Source organism: Thrips palmi, unplaced genomic scaffold (genome assembly GCF_012932325.1).
Source record: "Thrips palmi isolate BJ-2018 unplaced genomic scaffold, TpBJ-2018v1 HiC_scaffold_4, whole genome shotgun sequence".
NCBI classification, from domain to species: Eukaryota; Metazoa; Arthropoda; class Insecta; order Thysanoptera; family Thripidae; genus Thrips; species Thrips palmi.
The window spans coordinates 2,147,309-2,164,699 of record NW_023144631.1 but is presented as its reverse complement, the minus strand read 5'-3'; the positions used below and the strand labels follow the sequence as shown (position 1 = coordinate 2,164,699).

The 17,391-nt window shown below is 66.1% G+C and overlaps 1 protein-coding gene across 4 annotated transcripts in view; it reads right to left on the bottom strand.

The window, feature by feature from the left end:
• Positions 1-17,353, bottom strand: part of LOC117649950 (kinesin-like protein KIF13A) — a 44,046-nt gene extending 26,693 nt beyond the window's left edge. For all 4 annotated transcript variants that reach the window (XM_034393155.1, XM_034393156.1, XM_034393159.1 and 1 more), the window contains exons 1-2: positions 16,906-17,353; positions 16,333-16,420 (exon numbers count right to left, since the gene is read on the bottom strand). In XM_034393155.1, coding sequence (XP_034249046.1) covers positions 16,333-16,420; positions 16,906-16,960 — 143 coding nt within the window. In that variant the 5' untranslated portion in view covers positions 16,961-17,353. The remainder of the gene's footprint in view (positions 1-16,332; positions 16,421-16,905) is intronic.
• Between the last annotated feature and the right edge of the window lie 38 nt (positions 17,354-17,391).

The window sequence follows — 17,391 nt, the reverse complement described above, 5'->3', positions numbered from 1 at the left end:
GGCCGGTTCGGCAAAACGCCGAGCGTGGCAGCGCGGCAGCGCGGCTCGACGCCCACGCCCACACAGCACGTCAATGCGTCCACAGCCGGCCCAGATATGGAGGGCCGCGGCCGATACGGGGCCATCCGTAACGCCCGTAACAGCTTGCGAAAAGGGAAGCAGAAACATGGAAGAGGCAGAGAGACGGAGGGAGAGAGAGAGGCGCGTTTCCGCGCCGAGAGGCAGCGGCGGCATATCAGAACTCGCGTAAAATACGGGCGAGCGAAACTGAAAGGTGGTACATATCGATATGCGAGGGGGATACGCCGCAGGTGGAGCCCCCCCCCCCCCCCCGAGTGGTATCGCTATCACGATCGGAAATGCGGCAGGGGGAGGGGGGCTGTGCTTTCTGGCGGGTCGGGGACGAGGACGCATCACACCAGCGGCATTTCGGGCTCTGGCGTAGGCTTGAACCCCGAGGCCCAAGGCTGTCCAAGGCCCCCACGCTCTGACTGACGAGGCCGCGCCGCCGCGCCGCCGTGCCGGTCCCACAGGGCCCGGCCGAGGCCGAGCCGAGTCGGACGGGGCTGCTTGTACCCTGCCGTACTCCGTGCTCCGTAAAGTACAGCGCGCCGCGGTGGGCTGGTTAGCACTGCCTCCGCGCCGGGCTGCCCGGTTGTGTTGGGCTGGGTCGGGTTGCTGCGGCTTCCAGGCAGGGCCGTGCCGCCTCGCCTTGCCTCGCCTCGCCTCGCCGCCGTGCCCGAATTGATTCTCGATCGGTGGAGCGGGCGGACGGGACGGGCCGGGACGCTTGCCGACGCTCAGCGACGCTCAGCGGCGCCCCGTCCGAGGGGGGCGTTGGTTGGGGGCTTGGGGGCGTCGCTGGGGGGAGGGGAGGGGGGCGGCGACTGGCACCGCTCGGCCGGAGGGCACGCCGGGTCACTAGGCAGCCATGGAGGCAGCCATGGAGGCGGCGGGGGCGGTACCGCGCGCAGGACGATGGCCCCGTCCTGCAGCCCACCGACCACCGGTCACGTGGGTCACGTGCCTCGCCTTGGCCCTTGGCGCCCAGAGCGCCTCGGCGACGGGCCGTCTCAGCGTCCCGCGGGACGAGACGACCTGGACGAGCTGCGAGAGCCGCCGCTACGGCCGTTTGGACGCCCATAACGCAGAGAGCCGCAAGCCGGGCGGCACTCCAGGCCCCGGCGAGCTGCCCCTCGAGCTGCCCCGGGCTCCAGGTCCGCTGAATTATCCAGCGACTCGCTCTGCGATTCACGGCGCTGCCAGAGGCGGCAGGAGGCGCCTGCAGCAGCCCCCCCCCCCCCACACACACATTATCGTCCCACGCATCGCACGGCGCAGGCCGGCCGCAGCCTCCGTCCGTCCGTCCGTCTCACACAATGTCCGGAAACAGGCCCCAATCGTCGCCGTGCCCCGGCCCGTGTCCCGGCCCGTGTCCCGGCCCGTCCCACGCCGCGCGGCCGTCGTCGCGTGCCGCGCTGCGCTGCTGCGCTCCGCCATCTAGAGCGAGTGCGACTTTGCGTCACATCCCGGCCCGTCCCGGCCCGTCCCGGCCCGTCCCGGACGGCGCACTCTCTCTTTCGCGGCGGCACGCCTAATTGGCGGCCCGCTGCAGCGCATGCACGCCGAGATGCGTGGTGCACACCTCGGCCAGCAAGCCGCAAGTGCACTGGCAAGTGCATGCACTGGGCCGCGAGCCGCGACGCGCAAAGGTCAGAGTGCGCGCACCGCCTCCAAGCAGTGCCTCCTCCTCCCCCCGGCCGGCTTCTTGCACGTGCAACGGGCCTTTCCTGCCGGCTGCCGGGGCCGCCTCGACTTATAACACTGCAACACGGCACAGCCAGCAGCAGCGAGCCTCCCGCCTGGCGGCGGCAAGCGAGATTAAATTTAAATTACGCTACATTTTTACAACTTCTTCATGTTCCCTACATACGACGCTCCGCGCGTGCAAAAAAAAATACACACACACGCACACACACACACGCACACACAGAGCTAATGCCGCGTTCATGCGCCAGTCCGTGTTGCGTTTTTACGACCCCGTGCGCCGTTTGGCCGTACCCCTCCCAGTGGCCTGCCGCCCTGACGAGGCTCAGGCTCTCCATGACGGGCACCGCGATGACGCGGCGCGTGACGTCATCGGCGGCGCGGTGGCGCCAGGGCCCTGATGGCCCCGCCGGCCCTGCAGGGCGCGGCGCGGTAATCACGTTGTACACACGCGGCGCCACGTGGCGCTACCTGTCGCAGCCCCGCCGCCCTCACGACCCCCATTACCGCGGCCGGCCGTGGCCAGGGCCCCAGCCAGGGCTGCGGGCCGAGCCCCCCGCGAGGCGCGGCGCGGCTCTGCGTGCCAACCGGCGCAAACCGGATCGGGGGACGGACGCGGGGCTGCCGGGCTGGCGGCGTGGCCGCGTGGCCCCGGGGGTGAGGTTGAGTCGGTCGCGGCCGCCGGAGCCGAAACCCTCTCCCCGCGGCGCCGCGGCCGACCCTCAACGACGCCGACCTCGCGGGCCTCGCGGTGGCACACACGGGCGCGCGCGGCGCCGACCACGCGACCCTCGTCGCTAACATCACCACCGCGGCGACGGGGCGGGGAGGCGGTCAACCCCCCGGATCGGGCAAAGCGCGCGCCCTGCAGCACCCCAACACCCTCCTCGCCCACCCCGAAAAACGAGACGGACCCCACCGTGACGCCGCCCCTTGCCCGCCCGGGCCGCCCTAGGCAGCCCTAGGCAGCCCGACTGGCGTGGCGGTTGAGGGGCGCTTGCTTGGCCGGAGACCAAAAGCCAGTCCAAAGACGAGGTCGCTCTGGGTAAACACTGGCAGGGGCCACCCTCCGGTCTGCGGTGTGTGAGTGTGTGTGCCGAGCCGACAGCAAGTCGTGGCGTCGGCGACTTTATAGCGGCAAACAAATCCACACACACACACACACACTCTAACACACTGCAGTAGAAAGACGGCGCGGTCGACGACGACGAGCACTGAGGGACATTAACGGGGCCCGCAACGGCCGTGGACGCCACCGCGCCACCACGGCGGCCTTCAGGGCCATCAGGGCGACGAGCTGGATAGGATAGGATACTTACTCGAAATAGCGGCCGACATCGAGTCGGCGGAGTGTCAAAACTTTTGCCGCCTGTCGGCGAGAGACGCACTGAGCCGAGCCGAACGGAGCGGCCCTCCCTTCGGCTTTCGGGCGGGACGGCCAGAGGGGCCCGGACGGGCCGACGGATTGCCCCTCGGATCCGTAATTGAGACATTCATCCAAATAAGTCCGTTCTTTCTTCCCGCCCGAAAGAGACGGGTGTAGCAAAGCGCAAAGGGGGTTGGAGGGGAGGGGCAGGGGTGGAGGGGCAGGCAGGCAGGCGAGGCGGTGCAAGAAAGAAGGGGGCGGAAATCATGGAAATCGAATCTCAGAGAAAGCCCTCGTCCAGGAAGTCCAAAGGGCCCCAAAAGAGGCGCGCGGGGCGCGGGGCCGAGCGCGAGGGCGTGGTCGCGCTGCGGAGGGGGAGGGGGGGCACCACGTGACCGCAGGGCCGCGGGGCCGCAGTGGCGGTAGTGACTCAGTCCAGCCGTGTGCACGTCAGTCTGACGGTGATTCAGCCCACCCCATTGAAAACACGAAGGGCGACTTCAGACAGGGGATCTCCTTGGCGCGGCCACGACGGCCTGCCTCAGACAGAAAGAGCATGGCGTGACGCCCCGTCAACCAAGTGGGAATAACTCTTTTCATGCCTTCAGCGACGACCCGAAGGCCGAAACACGGGCGGGCTGCCGTCGCCTCGTCACCACATTCGGGGCGAAAGCGCAATTCGAGAACTCGATCCGATTACGATGTGTCGATAGTGGGCCCGGCCCGGCAGAGAGCGCGGCCCCTGACTGCAAGCCCCGCCTATGGCGGCGCACCGAGACCCAAGGCCCCCAAGGCCCCAGGGCCCCGAAGGGCGGTCTTCCCGCCGCCCCGCCGCCACCGAGCCCCGCGCCCTGTTCCGTACACGCGACACGGCGCCCGGCTTACAAGGGAAATAAGCATTAACTTTATTGAGAGCGAGGAGCTGAAGGGGAGGGGGCGGGGCGGCCAATTTCGTGACCGGGGTCCCAAAAGGCGAGGCCCGCGGTGGGGGCCGTGGCGGTGCAGCAGGTGCCGGCGGAGGGCCGCGGCTACGTCCACGACGTCCACGTCAATCGGTGCGAGGGCGCGCCAGGAGCGCTCACGTTCAAAAGCCTTGCGTAGTACGTGAACCACCACGGTCACACCGTTGCTATTTAAAGTTGGACAAAAGTCCCCTCCCCTCCCCCTTTTCATTTCCTGGCCTCTGTCCGGAGCGGAGCGGCGGTCCGGGGCGCGGCGCGTGATCCACGGGTAGTTTACCTGCAACAAAACAAAACAGCCTCGTTAGGGAAGCGGTAAAACACCCAACTCCCAGCACCCCAAACCCGTCTGGGTTCCGAGTCCGCAGTGCTTTCGCCACCCCGTCTCTCTCGCACCCCTACGACATGCCCCATGAATGCGAGAGAGACAGAGTGGCGTCAGCCTGCCGGGCGCCGTGGCGCGCCGCTGCCCCGCCGAGCACGGCCGCCACGCGGGCCTGCCTACCCGCGCGGCGCTCGTCCCTGCCTGCCTCTCGACTCGACGGCTTGCTGCTCCATGCTCCCGGCGTCTACTAATGAGCTGCACCGGCGGCGCGACACAGGAGCACAAAGACGGCCTTGTTCTCGTCCCCGGCGCAGGTGACCCGACGACGACGCGGCAGCAGCGCCGCAGCGCCCCGACGTCAACAACGCCATTGCCGAGCTGGGGGCGCTGGGGCCGCGCGGTCGATGGCGCCGACCTGGAGGACGCCCCCGAGGACGCCCTCCGCGAGGTCCCCGGGGACGCACTGCGCTGCGCCGCGCGCCGGACGGGGCTCCGGGGAGGAGGCGGCCCGGCCGAGCTGCGCCAAATTGGACGAGATGGGGCGAATAAACCAGCCGCACTAGTCCCAGCCATTTCTCTCTCGGAGGCGCGCGACGGCCCTCCATGGAACGGACACACGTGACCCAATGCCGCTCCGGCCAGGCGGCAAGGCGGCGCCAGGCGTGCCGACTGGCGTCAAGCGTGTCGCCTCGGCCGTCGTGCGAGTGCGTGTGTGTGTACTGGACCAGGCAGCCTCGCCTGATATAGCCCAGCCGGGTCTGGCGAGTTCATCAGTCGCTGCACGCCAAGGAGTGCGAGTCGCAGTACGCTCGGCCGCTCTGGCGCCATTCTGTGTTGTGACAATGCGGGGACGCTCGCTCGCTTTCTATAGTTCCTACTGTCATCCGCGCGACATGAGTTTCCACGCCGCCGCGCCGCCGCCGGCAAGCCGGGCAAGCAGTCGCAAGCACCTCACCGGGACCGAAGAAAGAAACACGACGAACACAAGCGAAGACAAGCAAACAAACAGCAGAGCGCCGCGCCACGCCAAGATGGCGCCGCCGGGAGTGTTGTCGTACTACATTCGGGAACGCCCCCAAACACGGCCACGGCACGGCGGCACGGGCACGGCGGCACGGCACGCAGTCGCAAATCGATTCGCCACTTCACACCGAGTTTGACGATGTTATGTTTGCACGGCGGCCGAGGCGGGGCGAGGCTTGGGGCGAGGCGGGCGGGCTCGTACAGCCCCAGGGCAGTAGGCCGATTCCGAACAGAGCTTCCTCGCTGCCTTTTCTCGCGCCCCTTACGGGCCAACGCCCCGCCAGGGCGAGAGAGACAGAGCGACGAAAGCACGGTTCGGATTCAGCCTGCTGTGGGGGGCGCCCGCTGCGCCGCGCACTGATCGGGCGGGCACACACTGAGAATCAACACACCCACACAACCACACACACAGCGAGGCGGTTTATCGATATCAGGTGACCGAGCCGCGATCACGTTGCGCCACATCCAGGACCAGCCAAGACACCTGCCTTCCTGCCCGCCTGTCTGCCGGCTTGTCTGTCTGTCTGCCTGCCTAGCTGCCTGCCTAGCTGCCTGCCTGTCTGTCTGCCTGCCTGGCGGCACAAATTGGCGCCCCGTTTTATTCCGTCCCCGTCGCGAGTTTTGCGCGAGACCCCGGCAGGCAGGCAGGCAGCCCCTGGTTGCATATTCAGCCACCCGCCCAGCGCGCTTTCATGTCGCCCTAATAAATGCCGAGGCGGAGGGCGGAGGCGGCGGGAGGCACCGCCCTCGTCGCTCTGTCTCTCTCGCACTCTCGGGGCGTCCCCTAAGGGTGCGAGAGAGAGACAGCGACCAGGCCGGCGACCTTCCCTCCCCGTGCCGCGGCCGGCCTCACCGCAACGCGCAGCGCCATGAAACGCGAGCACCCCGCCGGATCCGCACCGCATTGGGCTCCATTTCCCTGTCACCCCGCCGCCGGCCGGCACGCCAGCAGACTCATTCCGAGAGTCGTTTTCGTCGCTGTCTCTCTCGCACTCATGGGGCGTCCTCAGTAGGTGCGAGGGAGACGGAGCGAAGGGGTTCTGCCCCTGGTCGTCGTCCCCATGGCCCACCAGGAGGGCACATTTTAGAACGCAGTTTCCATGCGCCTCTCGGCTGCCTGCCTGCCTGACTGGCTGTCCGGCTGGCTGGGCTGACAGCGCGTCGCGCCAAGGACGCTCCGGTTCGCACAGTGACCGACAGTGACCCACCGGCCGCCGCGGACCGTGACGGCATCCTCGTCATGCTGGCAAAGGACTCGCTGCGTCCTCACAAAGACTTGCGCAATCAAACTGCCAAAGTCTCCACAATGCATTGTTTTGCCGCCTTTTCGAGTGTAAAATGTCACTTGGATTTGGTTTCTGAATCAACTCGTTGATCCGTGCCTCGCTGCGTGCGTCGGGGACATGGACGACCTTGCCGCCGCACTGCCAGCGTGCCAGCGTGCCAGCGTGTCAGCGCCAGGCCGCGCCGGCCAGGCCGTCGGCCGTGTGCCGGAAAGTGGTGCCGACGGCGCGGCAGGCGGCAGCAGCGGCAGCGCCACGCCGCCACGCGATCAGCTGTTCCAGGGACGCCATCGGACAAAAAAAAATAGAGTTCCGCGAAAACAGCGGCAGCCGCGTACATTTCCACGCCGAAAAAAAAAAGACACAGCACGTTTAATGGCACTTCTCTCTCAGGCCCTCGACGCGGTCATTCACAGACGGGACACTGTTCATCGCCTCGTTCATTCATTCATTCATTCATTCATTCATCGGCGTCTGCGTTCGTTCATCAGTGCATGGGTGCAAGCGTGCATGCATTAAGTCAGCAGGCCGTTACCGACCGCGCGCTTATCCCAAGCTCCGCCTGCTCTGCCCTGCAGCAGCACAAAGTCCACGGCCCCTCGCCGTCATGAGACTCCTCTCGGCCGGGCTAGGCGAGGCTGGGCCCTGCTCTGTGCTCGCGCCTCGTTTGACGGCCCGATACAGGCGGGGAGGGGCGGGGTGGGGCTTCGTGCGGCCCCGCTAAACACACTGCGCTGCCCACACTATGAAACACACACCTTCGCGCCGCCGTGTAGACCCCGAGCACACACGCGGCAGCGGTGGCCACTCCACTGCCAAAACGCGAAAAGAGAGAAAACAAGCCACGCCCGACGTGTGACACCGTGTGACACGCCGTGGCAGAGACGGATGCGTCGTCCCGTCTCTCTCGCACCCCAACGGAGCCAACGGGGAGCCAACGAGCGGTGACGGTGATTACGGGCGCGAGCCTCGAAAGGCCAGGCCAGGCCAGGGAGCCTCCCCGAACAACGGCGTCGTCGTTGTCTCTCTCGCACTCCTTGGAGACGGCCCGCGACAAGCAGAGCGGCGGCAAAGCGGGCAAAGCGCGCCTCGGAAGCAGCCCGCAGTTTAATGCCGCGTCCCCGCTCGCCTTTCAGCACACTGGCGCCGCTCATCTGTCTCTCTCGCACTCATGGGGGCGCCCCTTGTGAGTGCGAGAGAGACAGAGCGACGAAAGCGACGCACAGCCTGCTGGGGCACCCTCGCCGAACTACACATCGCCATACATCGCGTGAGGACGGCGAGGCGACGACGGCGACGACGGCGACGACGAGGAGGGCGGCGAGGCGTCGTGTTCTGCCGGGGGCGGTGGCGTGGCGGCGGAGGCGGATCATTGCCTCGTTAAAGTGCTACGCGAGCTGCATGCCAACAAGCAGTGCGGGCAATTTTTGGCGCGCGCGAGAGAGAACCGCACGCGCGCGACGCGGACACTGCGAGGAGAACAAATCGCGCACGTCGAAAAACAAGCAGACTAAAACTCAAATTCGTGGTGCCCAGAACGGACGCAAACGTGCGATACTCATCGTCAGGGAGAGCACCATCACGCCACTGCCAAAGACCAACGCGACCCCTTCTCGTCTCGACGGCACAGCCGTCTCCAAGGGGCGGGCTGACGTGCGGCGTGCACTCGACGGCGTGCTCGTCGCGGAGTGGCGGTGCGGCGGAACGCCCCATTAGCAAAGAGGCGCTCCTAGATTGACATTGGCAACGCGACCGGCGGCGAGGCGAGTCTCTCTCTGTCTCTCTCGCACTCATGGGGCGTCCCGTGGGCGTGCGAGAGAGACAGCGACAGAGCCAACCCCTTCGATTGGGTCGGGTCGGGTCGGCCACTCCAGTCAGTCGACGCGACGCCCCATTGTCGGGGACACTCGGCACTCCATCCGCGCGCCACCGCCAGCCACCACCGCCACTGACTGCAATTTGGCGGGACCGCAGACAGGCGGGCGGGCAGGCGGGCAGGCGGGCGGGCGGGCAGACGGGCAGGCGCGGGCGGGCGGGCAGACGGGCAGGCAGGCAGGCAGGCAGGCAGGCAGGCTGGCCGGCCGAGGCCAGCTTTTCGAACCTGTTGCGGCGGTGGCCGCGCTGCGCCGCCAGTCCGTCCGTCACTCCGTCACACCCGCCCATTTCCCTCCCTGCCCCGAACCCCGAACCCCAATGGGTCGCGGCACGCTCTTCGCCCCGCTCACTGCCACTCCAAGCAGGCTGACCCGACGACGTGGCCGCCGGGGAACGGATATTGTTGCAATTCGCGGCCGCGGCGCTCGGTGCTGCTAGGCTAGCCCTAGCAGCCCTCCGCAGCCTGTGCCGGGCTGCGCTGCGGCCTCGGCCAAAGTGAAACAAACAAAAGCAAAACACAGTGCGCTGGAAGAAGGGGGCGACGGAGAGGGCCGCAGTGAAGAAAGTGGGCAAAGTGGGCCGGTGAGTGGATTACCGGCTGATTACCAGTGGCGCCGCCAAGCCGCCACGCTGCACCGAGGCGAGGCGAGGCAGGGTGAGGGCCTTACAGCGCAAAGGCATACGTTATCTGATTACCCGAAGTGGCCGCCGCACTCCACCCCGACCCGCCCCCGCCTTCCACCTCCGCCACTATAGTTTACCGGCCGTGCAAACCGCGGGGCAAACGCAGAAAAACGGCGGCAGAGGTGACCGCTGCACTCATTTTGGGGGAGGGGGGGGGGCGCTGGTACTCGTGCAGCGCCTCGCACGCCTCGCCGGCCACAATGGGTCCGCTGCGGCATGCTGCTTGCGCCGCGACTCCGTGACTCTGGAACTGGAGCGCCAGCCAGCGCGGCCAGCGCGGCCAGCCACACTCGTCGCCTCCATCGAGGCTCGCCAGCCGGCCGACTGCTCCGTCTCCCTCGCACCCCCACGGGACGCCCCATGAGTGCGAGAGAGACGGGGAGCGCCGTTCGCGAGCAGCCTGCGGCACGCCGCTGCTCCCCCACACACGACACTCCGCTCCACTGGCGGTGCCGGCGGTGCGGTGGGCCCGCAATTGCCTTTATTTTACGAGCCCCACGCAGCTATACGCGGCGACGCAGCGCGACGCGTCGTCAAGGAAGACAAGACGGAGAGACGGGCCGAGACAGTCCGTCTCCCTCGCTCTTTTTCTGGGGCCCGCATCCCGCATCCGCAGCAGCCGCCACCCCAATAAAAACACGGTGGCGTTACTGCGGGCCTCGACGGCCTCGTCGACGACGCCAATTCCGTCCCGCGCACCTCCTGGACCGATTCCGGCACGTCGCTCCGTCTCTCTCGCACCTGCACGGGAGGCCCGCAGTGAGTGCGAGAGAGACGCCCCGGCCCGCGCCCCGTTTTACGCGCCGAGTAAACCCCTTTAACGACAAAGGCGCCGTGCAGCCGCGTGCCCCGCAATTTCCCGCGCAAAGCGAACGAATCGCAAAGCGAATCGCAACAACGGTGTAGGGTCGCCTGGCCGATTTAACGAGGCCGTTCGTTATTCGCCGTTTCGGCGGCACGAGCGCCGCCACTCGATGCCGCCTGGCTAATTTTCCTCCTGCACACCCATTCCATTCCGAGAGTCGTTTTCGTCGCTCCGTCTCTCTCGCGCCGATACGGGACGCCCCATGAGTGCGAGACAGGGCGACGAAAACGACTCTCGGAATCGGTCTGCTGCCGACTCGTTCCCTTTCCTTTTCCCACTATTTGTTAACTCGCGGCGTCTAATTGTCACGCGGCTTCCGCTCGTGCCGCAGACTGCACAGAGGCAGAGAGGGTGGGGGAATCCCGCTCTGCCGCCTCGCCACCGTCCGGCGTCCAGCAGACAGGGATTTTTCGCCGCGCTGTCTGTCGCTCTCATATGGGCTATTTATTTCGCCTCGCGCCGAACGGGAGCGAAGGCGCGAAGGCGCGAAGGCGCGGGCGAGAGCGCCTCGGGGAGTGGTGGGGGGATCGGTTCGGGTGCCTTCGGCTGGCCCAGCCCAGCCGTGGGGGTGCGAGAGAGACGGAGCGCCGCCTCACGCCGCCCCAACAATGGACGGACGATGCGACGTGCCCCGGCCGACTGAACGACAGCGGAGTGCCTTTTCCCCCCTTCCCCCGCCCCGGCTCCACGCCTCGCGGTCCTTCAGCGCGGTGCGAGCAGGTCACGCGTCAAGCTCGCCACACGCCACGGCGTGCCCCTCGTTGCTATGTATCGAAAAGCAGGGGCGTCCCGACCAGTTTTCCATATTTTAATCTCATCTCCGCCGGCCGTCCCCTTCTTCCACTTCCTCGCCCGCGAGCGGACGGGGCGGACACGCTGCCACGCCGGCGCCAAGGTACACACACCGTCGCAGTTTGGCTTGGTGCAAGCTCGTGGGGAGGGAGGAGGGCCGAAGGGTCGCCTCCCGCACATCACGATGTAGGTCACGACCCAGTTCGGCGCGACTCGGCGAGACCCGACCCGCGTCCAGAGAAGGGAAGCTCCTCGCGGACAGCCCAAGGAAGCGCCGCGCATATCGACAGCCGGCGGCACGGCGCGGCACGGCCACGGCGCGGCACGGCACGGCCGGGGATGACCGCCGTGGGAACGCGGCCCTGTCAGTGGAGTGGCGGCACGGACCTCTGCCAGAGCGAGCGAGCGAGAGCAGCGAGATCGAGCCAAGCTTGGGGTGACAGACCTCGTCAGCACCACGCCACTGCCATTTTCGCGCCACCCATTTTCCCCGAGGTCTGCTGCTAGGCCTACCCCTACCCCTTTTCACACGGGGCGACAGGCACATTCTAGGCACGGAAGCGGTGTGTTGGTGTTGTGTGTGTGTGTGTGTGTGTGGTGTGTGTGTGTGTGTGTGTGACGGGGGGAGGTACACAGCGGCCATAACGCACCAGCCCCCATAGTAACGACCCCCTGTCGGCGCTGCCGCCGCGCCCCCTTGGGACGGTGACAGCGTGACAACGCGGCGGCGGCGACGACGCTGACAACACGCCGAGTTATCACGCGGACACGGCCAGCCCCGCTGTTCATCACCGTCCTGGCCGCGATAAGGCGAGGACTGCCCCGTCGTGCAGCGCGGGGAGGAGGCGGCGGCGGCGACGGCGACGCCTTGCAGACGACCGATTCCGCGCACCGTCTCTCTCGCACCGCTCCCGCCCCTTCGAGTGCGAGAGAGAGACAGAGCGACGACACCACGGTTCGGAATCGCGGGCCGGCCGCGGCGATGGCGGCCACGTCGTTTGATCCGCGGCCCCGCTTGCTCCGCCGCGGTGTTTTCAGCGCCGTGTCTCTCTCGCACCTGCAGGGGCCGCCATGAGTGCGAGGGAGACAGGGCGGCGAAAACAACCCCGGAATCAGTCTGCTGAACTCGGGGCAAGCGCGCAGGGCCGCCCTACACGCCGTGTCGGGGGGCGGCGGCGCGGCCGGGCGAAGCGGCCCCATCGGCGATTGGATAGCCGACAACACGCCCACTTGGCTTGGGCCTGGCTTGGCTAGCACGGTGCGGTGCGTCCACCACAGCACGGGAGGAGTGACCTCCGCCTCCTCGCCTCGCCTCCCCTCCTCGTTGTGTCCGCGACCCGCGGCCACGGCGCTATCAATACGGCCGACCCGACCGCGGACGCGCGGAACGGAAGGGCTGCGGGCAAAGCAAAGCCCTGCCCGCACCGCGCCGCACTGGAACGGCAAACGGGGCGTCGCTATTCGGGGAGCAGGCCGAGCAGGCCGGGCAGGCGACCGCAGAGGCTTTGCACCGCGACATGCACGCACGCGGTGCGCACGCGGCGCACGCCCAGTACACTGTCGCGCACCCCGACACTCATTTTCCCCAAACAGCGCCGCGGGCGGCCTGAGGCGGCCTGAGGCGCGTGCCGCCAGGGTGCTGCCGCAGATTGGCTGTGTGAACACCCGAACACCCTCCCCTGCCGGTTGCCGGCCGGGTCGGATATCGGATCGCATTACACGTCAGTGACTGCGCCGTCGGCACGGCGGCACGGCGGCACGGCCTTGGCGGCCTTGGGGCAGGTCAAGCAACGCGGCACGGCGCGGCGCGTTCTCTCTGTCGCCGAGCCGCACCGATTACATATACGCGTCGACGTGGCCGAGGCTGGCTGCGAGGCTAGCCGCGTCCACGATGTCCGTAACACTGTATCACCGAACCGCTGCCGAGGCTCACGCCAATCCAGCACCCGGAGAGGCGCGTACACTGGCGACGTGGCCATCTCCGGGCGGACGGGACGGCCAGTTCGTAGTGCTGCCCGGGGAGAATCTACCTGGCGGCGACCTGCGACCCCAACGGGTGGACGGGTCCAGGAGGAGGAGGCTTGGGCATTCAAGCATGCTCCTCCTCGATATTGCCCTAATTCCAACGTCGCAGCCTCGCCGCACGCCCCGCCCCGCCCCGCCCCGCCCCTCGTGACCACCCGGCCGCGTGCAATCGCCCCCGCCCACAGCCCCAATCAGAGGGCACCTGGTGCGCGCCCCGCCTGCCTGCCTCGGCAGCCCCGCCAGCCCCGCCAGCCCCGCCAGCCCACCAGGTAATCTCGGATGCAAACAAAAAACCAATTCCCCCTCCCCCTTTCGTTTCGTTTCGTGCGCGATGCGAGAAGGGTTTGGCGTGAGGAGGGCAGAGCGGAGCAGCGGCCCGCCCTTGGCCTGCCTCGGAGCGCCTCGGCGAGGTGGTTGAACACCGTGCAGCCGTGAGCTAGGCCGTAGGCTGCAGGACGCGCGGGCCGACAGGCACGCCGACGGGGCGTGGCACGACACACAGCACGCACGAACAGCCAGCAGCGAGCAGCCAGCAAATTGCAGGCCGGGGTGTTCCCTCCTCACTCGGTCTCTCTCGCACCCCTCGCGGCCTGGCGGCCTGGCGGCACGCCTCGCGAGTGCGAGAGAGACAGAGCTGATGCGGTCCGCGCCGCCCTTCCTCGCCCTTCAGCGCGACTCGCTGCCGCGCCCCGAACACCCCGACGACGACAACCTCGCCCTTTGCGCCCTTTGCACCGCTCCACGGCCGAGCGGGCTCTGTCTCCCTCGCACGTTCACTGGACGCCCCATGAGTGGGAGGGAGACAGTGCGAGGCAGACAGCGTCCTTCCGGCCGGACCGGACCGGCTCCCCGCTGATTGATGGCCGATCCCCTCCCCGCTCCGAAGGGGACGCCGCCTTGTCCGAGGGCCACTGCACTTTGCGCCCTAAACACTCCCAAAAGGGCCGACGGGCCAAAGGGCGCGCCGCAAGGGAGGGGCGCGTCGAGTTCATTCGCACCGGCCTTGCGTCGCATGCGGTGCAGACACGCCACGTTTGCGTCTCATTCCCAAGCAGCGCGTCGACAGCGTTCGAACCCGGGACTAGGCGAGTCAAAGACCGCGGGAGGGTTTTGTCGCTCTGTCTCTCTCGCCCTCGCGGGGCGTCGCGTAGGGGTGCGAGAGAGACAGGGCGACGAGAGCCCCTTCGAGTCGGCCAGCGGGAGCAGAGCAGGGTGCCGCAGGTGCGGCCACTCGACGCCTCGCAAAGGGCCTCCGCGCCACGCCGCGCCCGGAGATGCTCACCTACCGCCTTTTTACGACCGGCAGAGCGAGCGGCCCGGCGGAGCAGTGCCGGTGAAAGGCAGGGGAAAGGGGGCGCAAGTGCGCTGCAGTTGTTTGCCGAAGCCAGAGCCAGCCCCCAGGCGGCCAGTCCGCCAGTCCGCGGCGCCTGCCTCGCCTGCCGTGCCGTGCCGTGCCGTGGCGGGGCGTTCACTTTGCGGCGGTTCACGAGGCGAGGCAACGAGGCAACGCCACCGCCGGCCTCCACTTCGCCAAGCTCCGCCGCCCCCTAGAGGTATATAAGGCCCCCGGGAGCGTAGGGCTCGTGACGCCACACACACACACACAAACACACACACAGGCCACACAAGTTACTTTTCCCTGCCGCCCCAATCTCTTAAGACTTGTTTACGGCGCTGAAATGCGACCCCACCCCACATAGCAGCCCGCGGACACGGCCGACACGGCCCAGGGGGTGTTGGTTGTTGGCGCAGCAGCGAGGCTGTGCTCGCGGCTCGCGGGGGAGGGTGCAGGGACAAGGAAAACACGGAGAGTTCACAAGCAAGTAATGGCAGCCTCCATAAAACAGGGAGTTCGAAATATTGGAGGGAACGGCCTGCGAGCCCGGCATCGGCCAAACCGCGGACTCCCTCCGCTCCACCCGGAACGAGGTCGGCACGGAGCGGCACGGCGCGGCGCGGCACGGCACGCCCCACCGCATCGCATGGCCATTGGCGGCGACTGCAGCCGGAAACACCTCGGGCGGCGCGGTGAGCAGGGCGCAGGGCGTCGGGGGCCCGACGCCTCCCAGTCCCTACGCCCTACACTACAAGGAGGGCGCAAGGAGCGACCCTTCTCCAGCGAGAGCGTGCCGCGGTGCCGCGCGGTGCGACGTCCGGCCGCCCCCACGCCCACCTCGACGTCGACGTCGCTTCCTGGACTCGACGTCGCCCCGGAACGCTACCCATTTCAGGGAAATAAATTAGTGTGCGCGCGGCGGCGGTGGGCGGGGTGGGGCGAGGCGGGGTGGGGCTTGCTCGGTATCGCTTCCCGCCCCGCCGCGCGCCGCCACCTGAGCCCTGTGTCAACAGGAGTCCTGCCCTGGGCGCGATTGGAGGCATTTCATCACGTTCGACTCCCCCCGACTCCCCCACCCAGCCAACCCCCTGCGGTGGCGGTGCACGATTCCCTACACTGAGAAAAGTCGCAGCCTGAAATCCGTGCGGCGGATGCTGCGCCGTCCTCTCGGCCGTTTCCCACAGGAGCAGAGGATGGTCCTTGGGCCTTCGCTTCGGACCTGTTGGCGTGGCCGCGGAGGCCACCGACGCGTCGCGACGCGCACCTTGCGACAGGCGGCCCTACTTGACACGGTTTGCCCAACGCCCCGCCCTTCCCCGCCCCGTGGCGACAGCCGCGGCCACCGCGCGCCCAATCAGCGCAAAAAGTGCCCCCGCAGCGACAAGCTCAAAGCCCCCCAGTGTCTCTGTCCAGCGGCTGTCCAGCGCGCGGCGCGTCGCCCGGCCACGACAACAATCATTCCCCCAGTTCTCGGTTCCCGCAGAGCGACGAGTTTCACGTTTATTGTCCCGCCTTGAGGTGCGCAGCGCGAGGGCCAGTGGACGCGGACGCGAGCGCGCTGTGCTGCGCTGTGCTGCGCTGTGAGTACAGTGTGCCGTGCGGCGCGGACGGCCAGGACGGCCAGGCGCACTGGCCTGGGGGATGTGGAGGGACGGCCTTATCTCGCTCAATTCATTATCGTCACCTTTGCGTGAGGTGTCGTAGGTGCGGCCAGCGCCAGCGCTAGCGCCCCGGCGGGCCAGGCCGGACCCTTCAGCCCTCGCAGCCCTGCGCTTTGTTTTACTGCCGCAGGGTCGCGCGCCGTAAGGGCCGCGGGGCCGCCAGCCCTAGGGCCATAAGGGCCCCAGCAAGGGCCCAAGCAAGGACCCCAGCGAGGGCCGCGGGGCCGCACATTCCAGGCAAAAGGGTGGAGAGTGTGCCGTAAAAGTGACAGGTGCCCCAGGCAGGGAACACGCCAGGTTTTGGGGGGACAAGCGGTGTGGAGGACCCTGGTCTGGTAGGAGGTTGAATGCGGGCTCCAACAGCAGCCTACCTTTCTATCTTGTCCAGAGTGTTGGGGTGGTGCAGGATGGTCTGCTGGCTGTCCATCTCGACAACACATTCTGTTCCGAGTTCGAGTTCTGCAAAGCAGCACAATATGTTAGGGCCAAGATTTAAATAAAAAATGCAGGGTACACAGAAAATTAAATAAATTTTTTTTCTTGTATCTGGAGGGTATTAAAATCAGAACTTTGACAATTCAATTTTTTTTTTAAATCTTAGAAGTTGTAGAAGGGACAAAAAAATTTCATTTACAAATTTACGAATGGGCTTTAATGAAGGGAAAACAATGAGACAAAAATACAAAATGCAAATGTTAAAAAATACTGTGAATGAGAGCCAAAAATTTACAAAATTAGTTCGGCAAGGATTCGGCACAAAGTGCAAAGAACTAGAGTAAATTTTGACATGACAGAAATGACATTTCACAAAGTTTTACATCTTTTCCTGTAAAATTATTATGACATGACAGCCATAATAGACTGTGCTGGTTTTCACATTGACACATTAAGATGACAAGAAAATTCTGGGTAAATAAACAGGTTCATAGTAAAATAATTGTTACCTCTTCTGTTAAATGGACGGACCCGCACCGCCACTTTTATTTTATCCGTCGCCATTGCTGCGCGCTTTACGTGAAGACTATGGCGCAATTAAACTACACGCACTTGCATAGTACCAATTCATTTAACACGCCACCCAACCTTCAACCCATTATAAACCGCACGCAAATCATTATTTTCGGGGAACACGACACTCGCGACAACAGACGTCCACCATTTGCAATTCACTAAACATGACTGAGCTACGTCACGGGGTCTGTTCCTGTGCGCGTCGCGCGTGCGCCTTTGAAGCAGGTGGCGCTTGGCGGTCAAACGGCGCCCGAAGTGGACTGTTCGTTGTTCGCAGCACCGCTAGATGGCAGCACATCCCGGCAGCACGACTGCGAATAACGTGCACGCGCATTGGCGGGCTTATTGAGTGCGTTTCAAACTGCGGTACCTCTGTTCCGTTTGATTTCATTTTGCGGTTTATGGAGTAACAGCAAAAT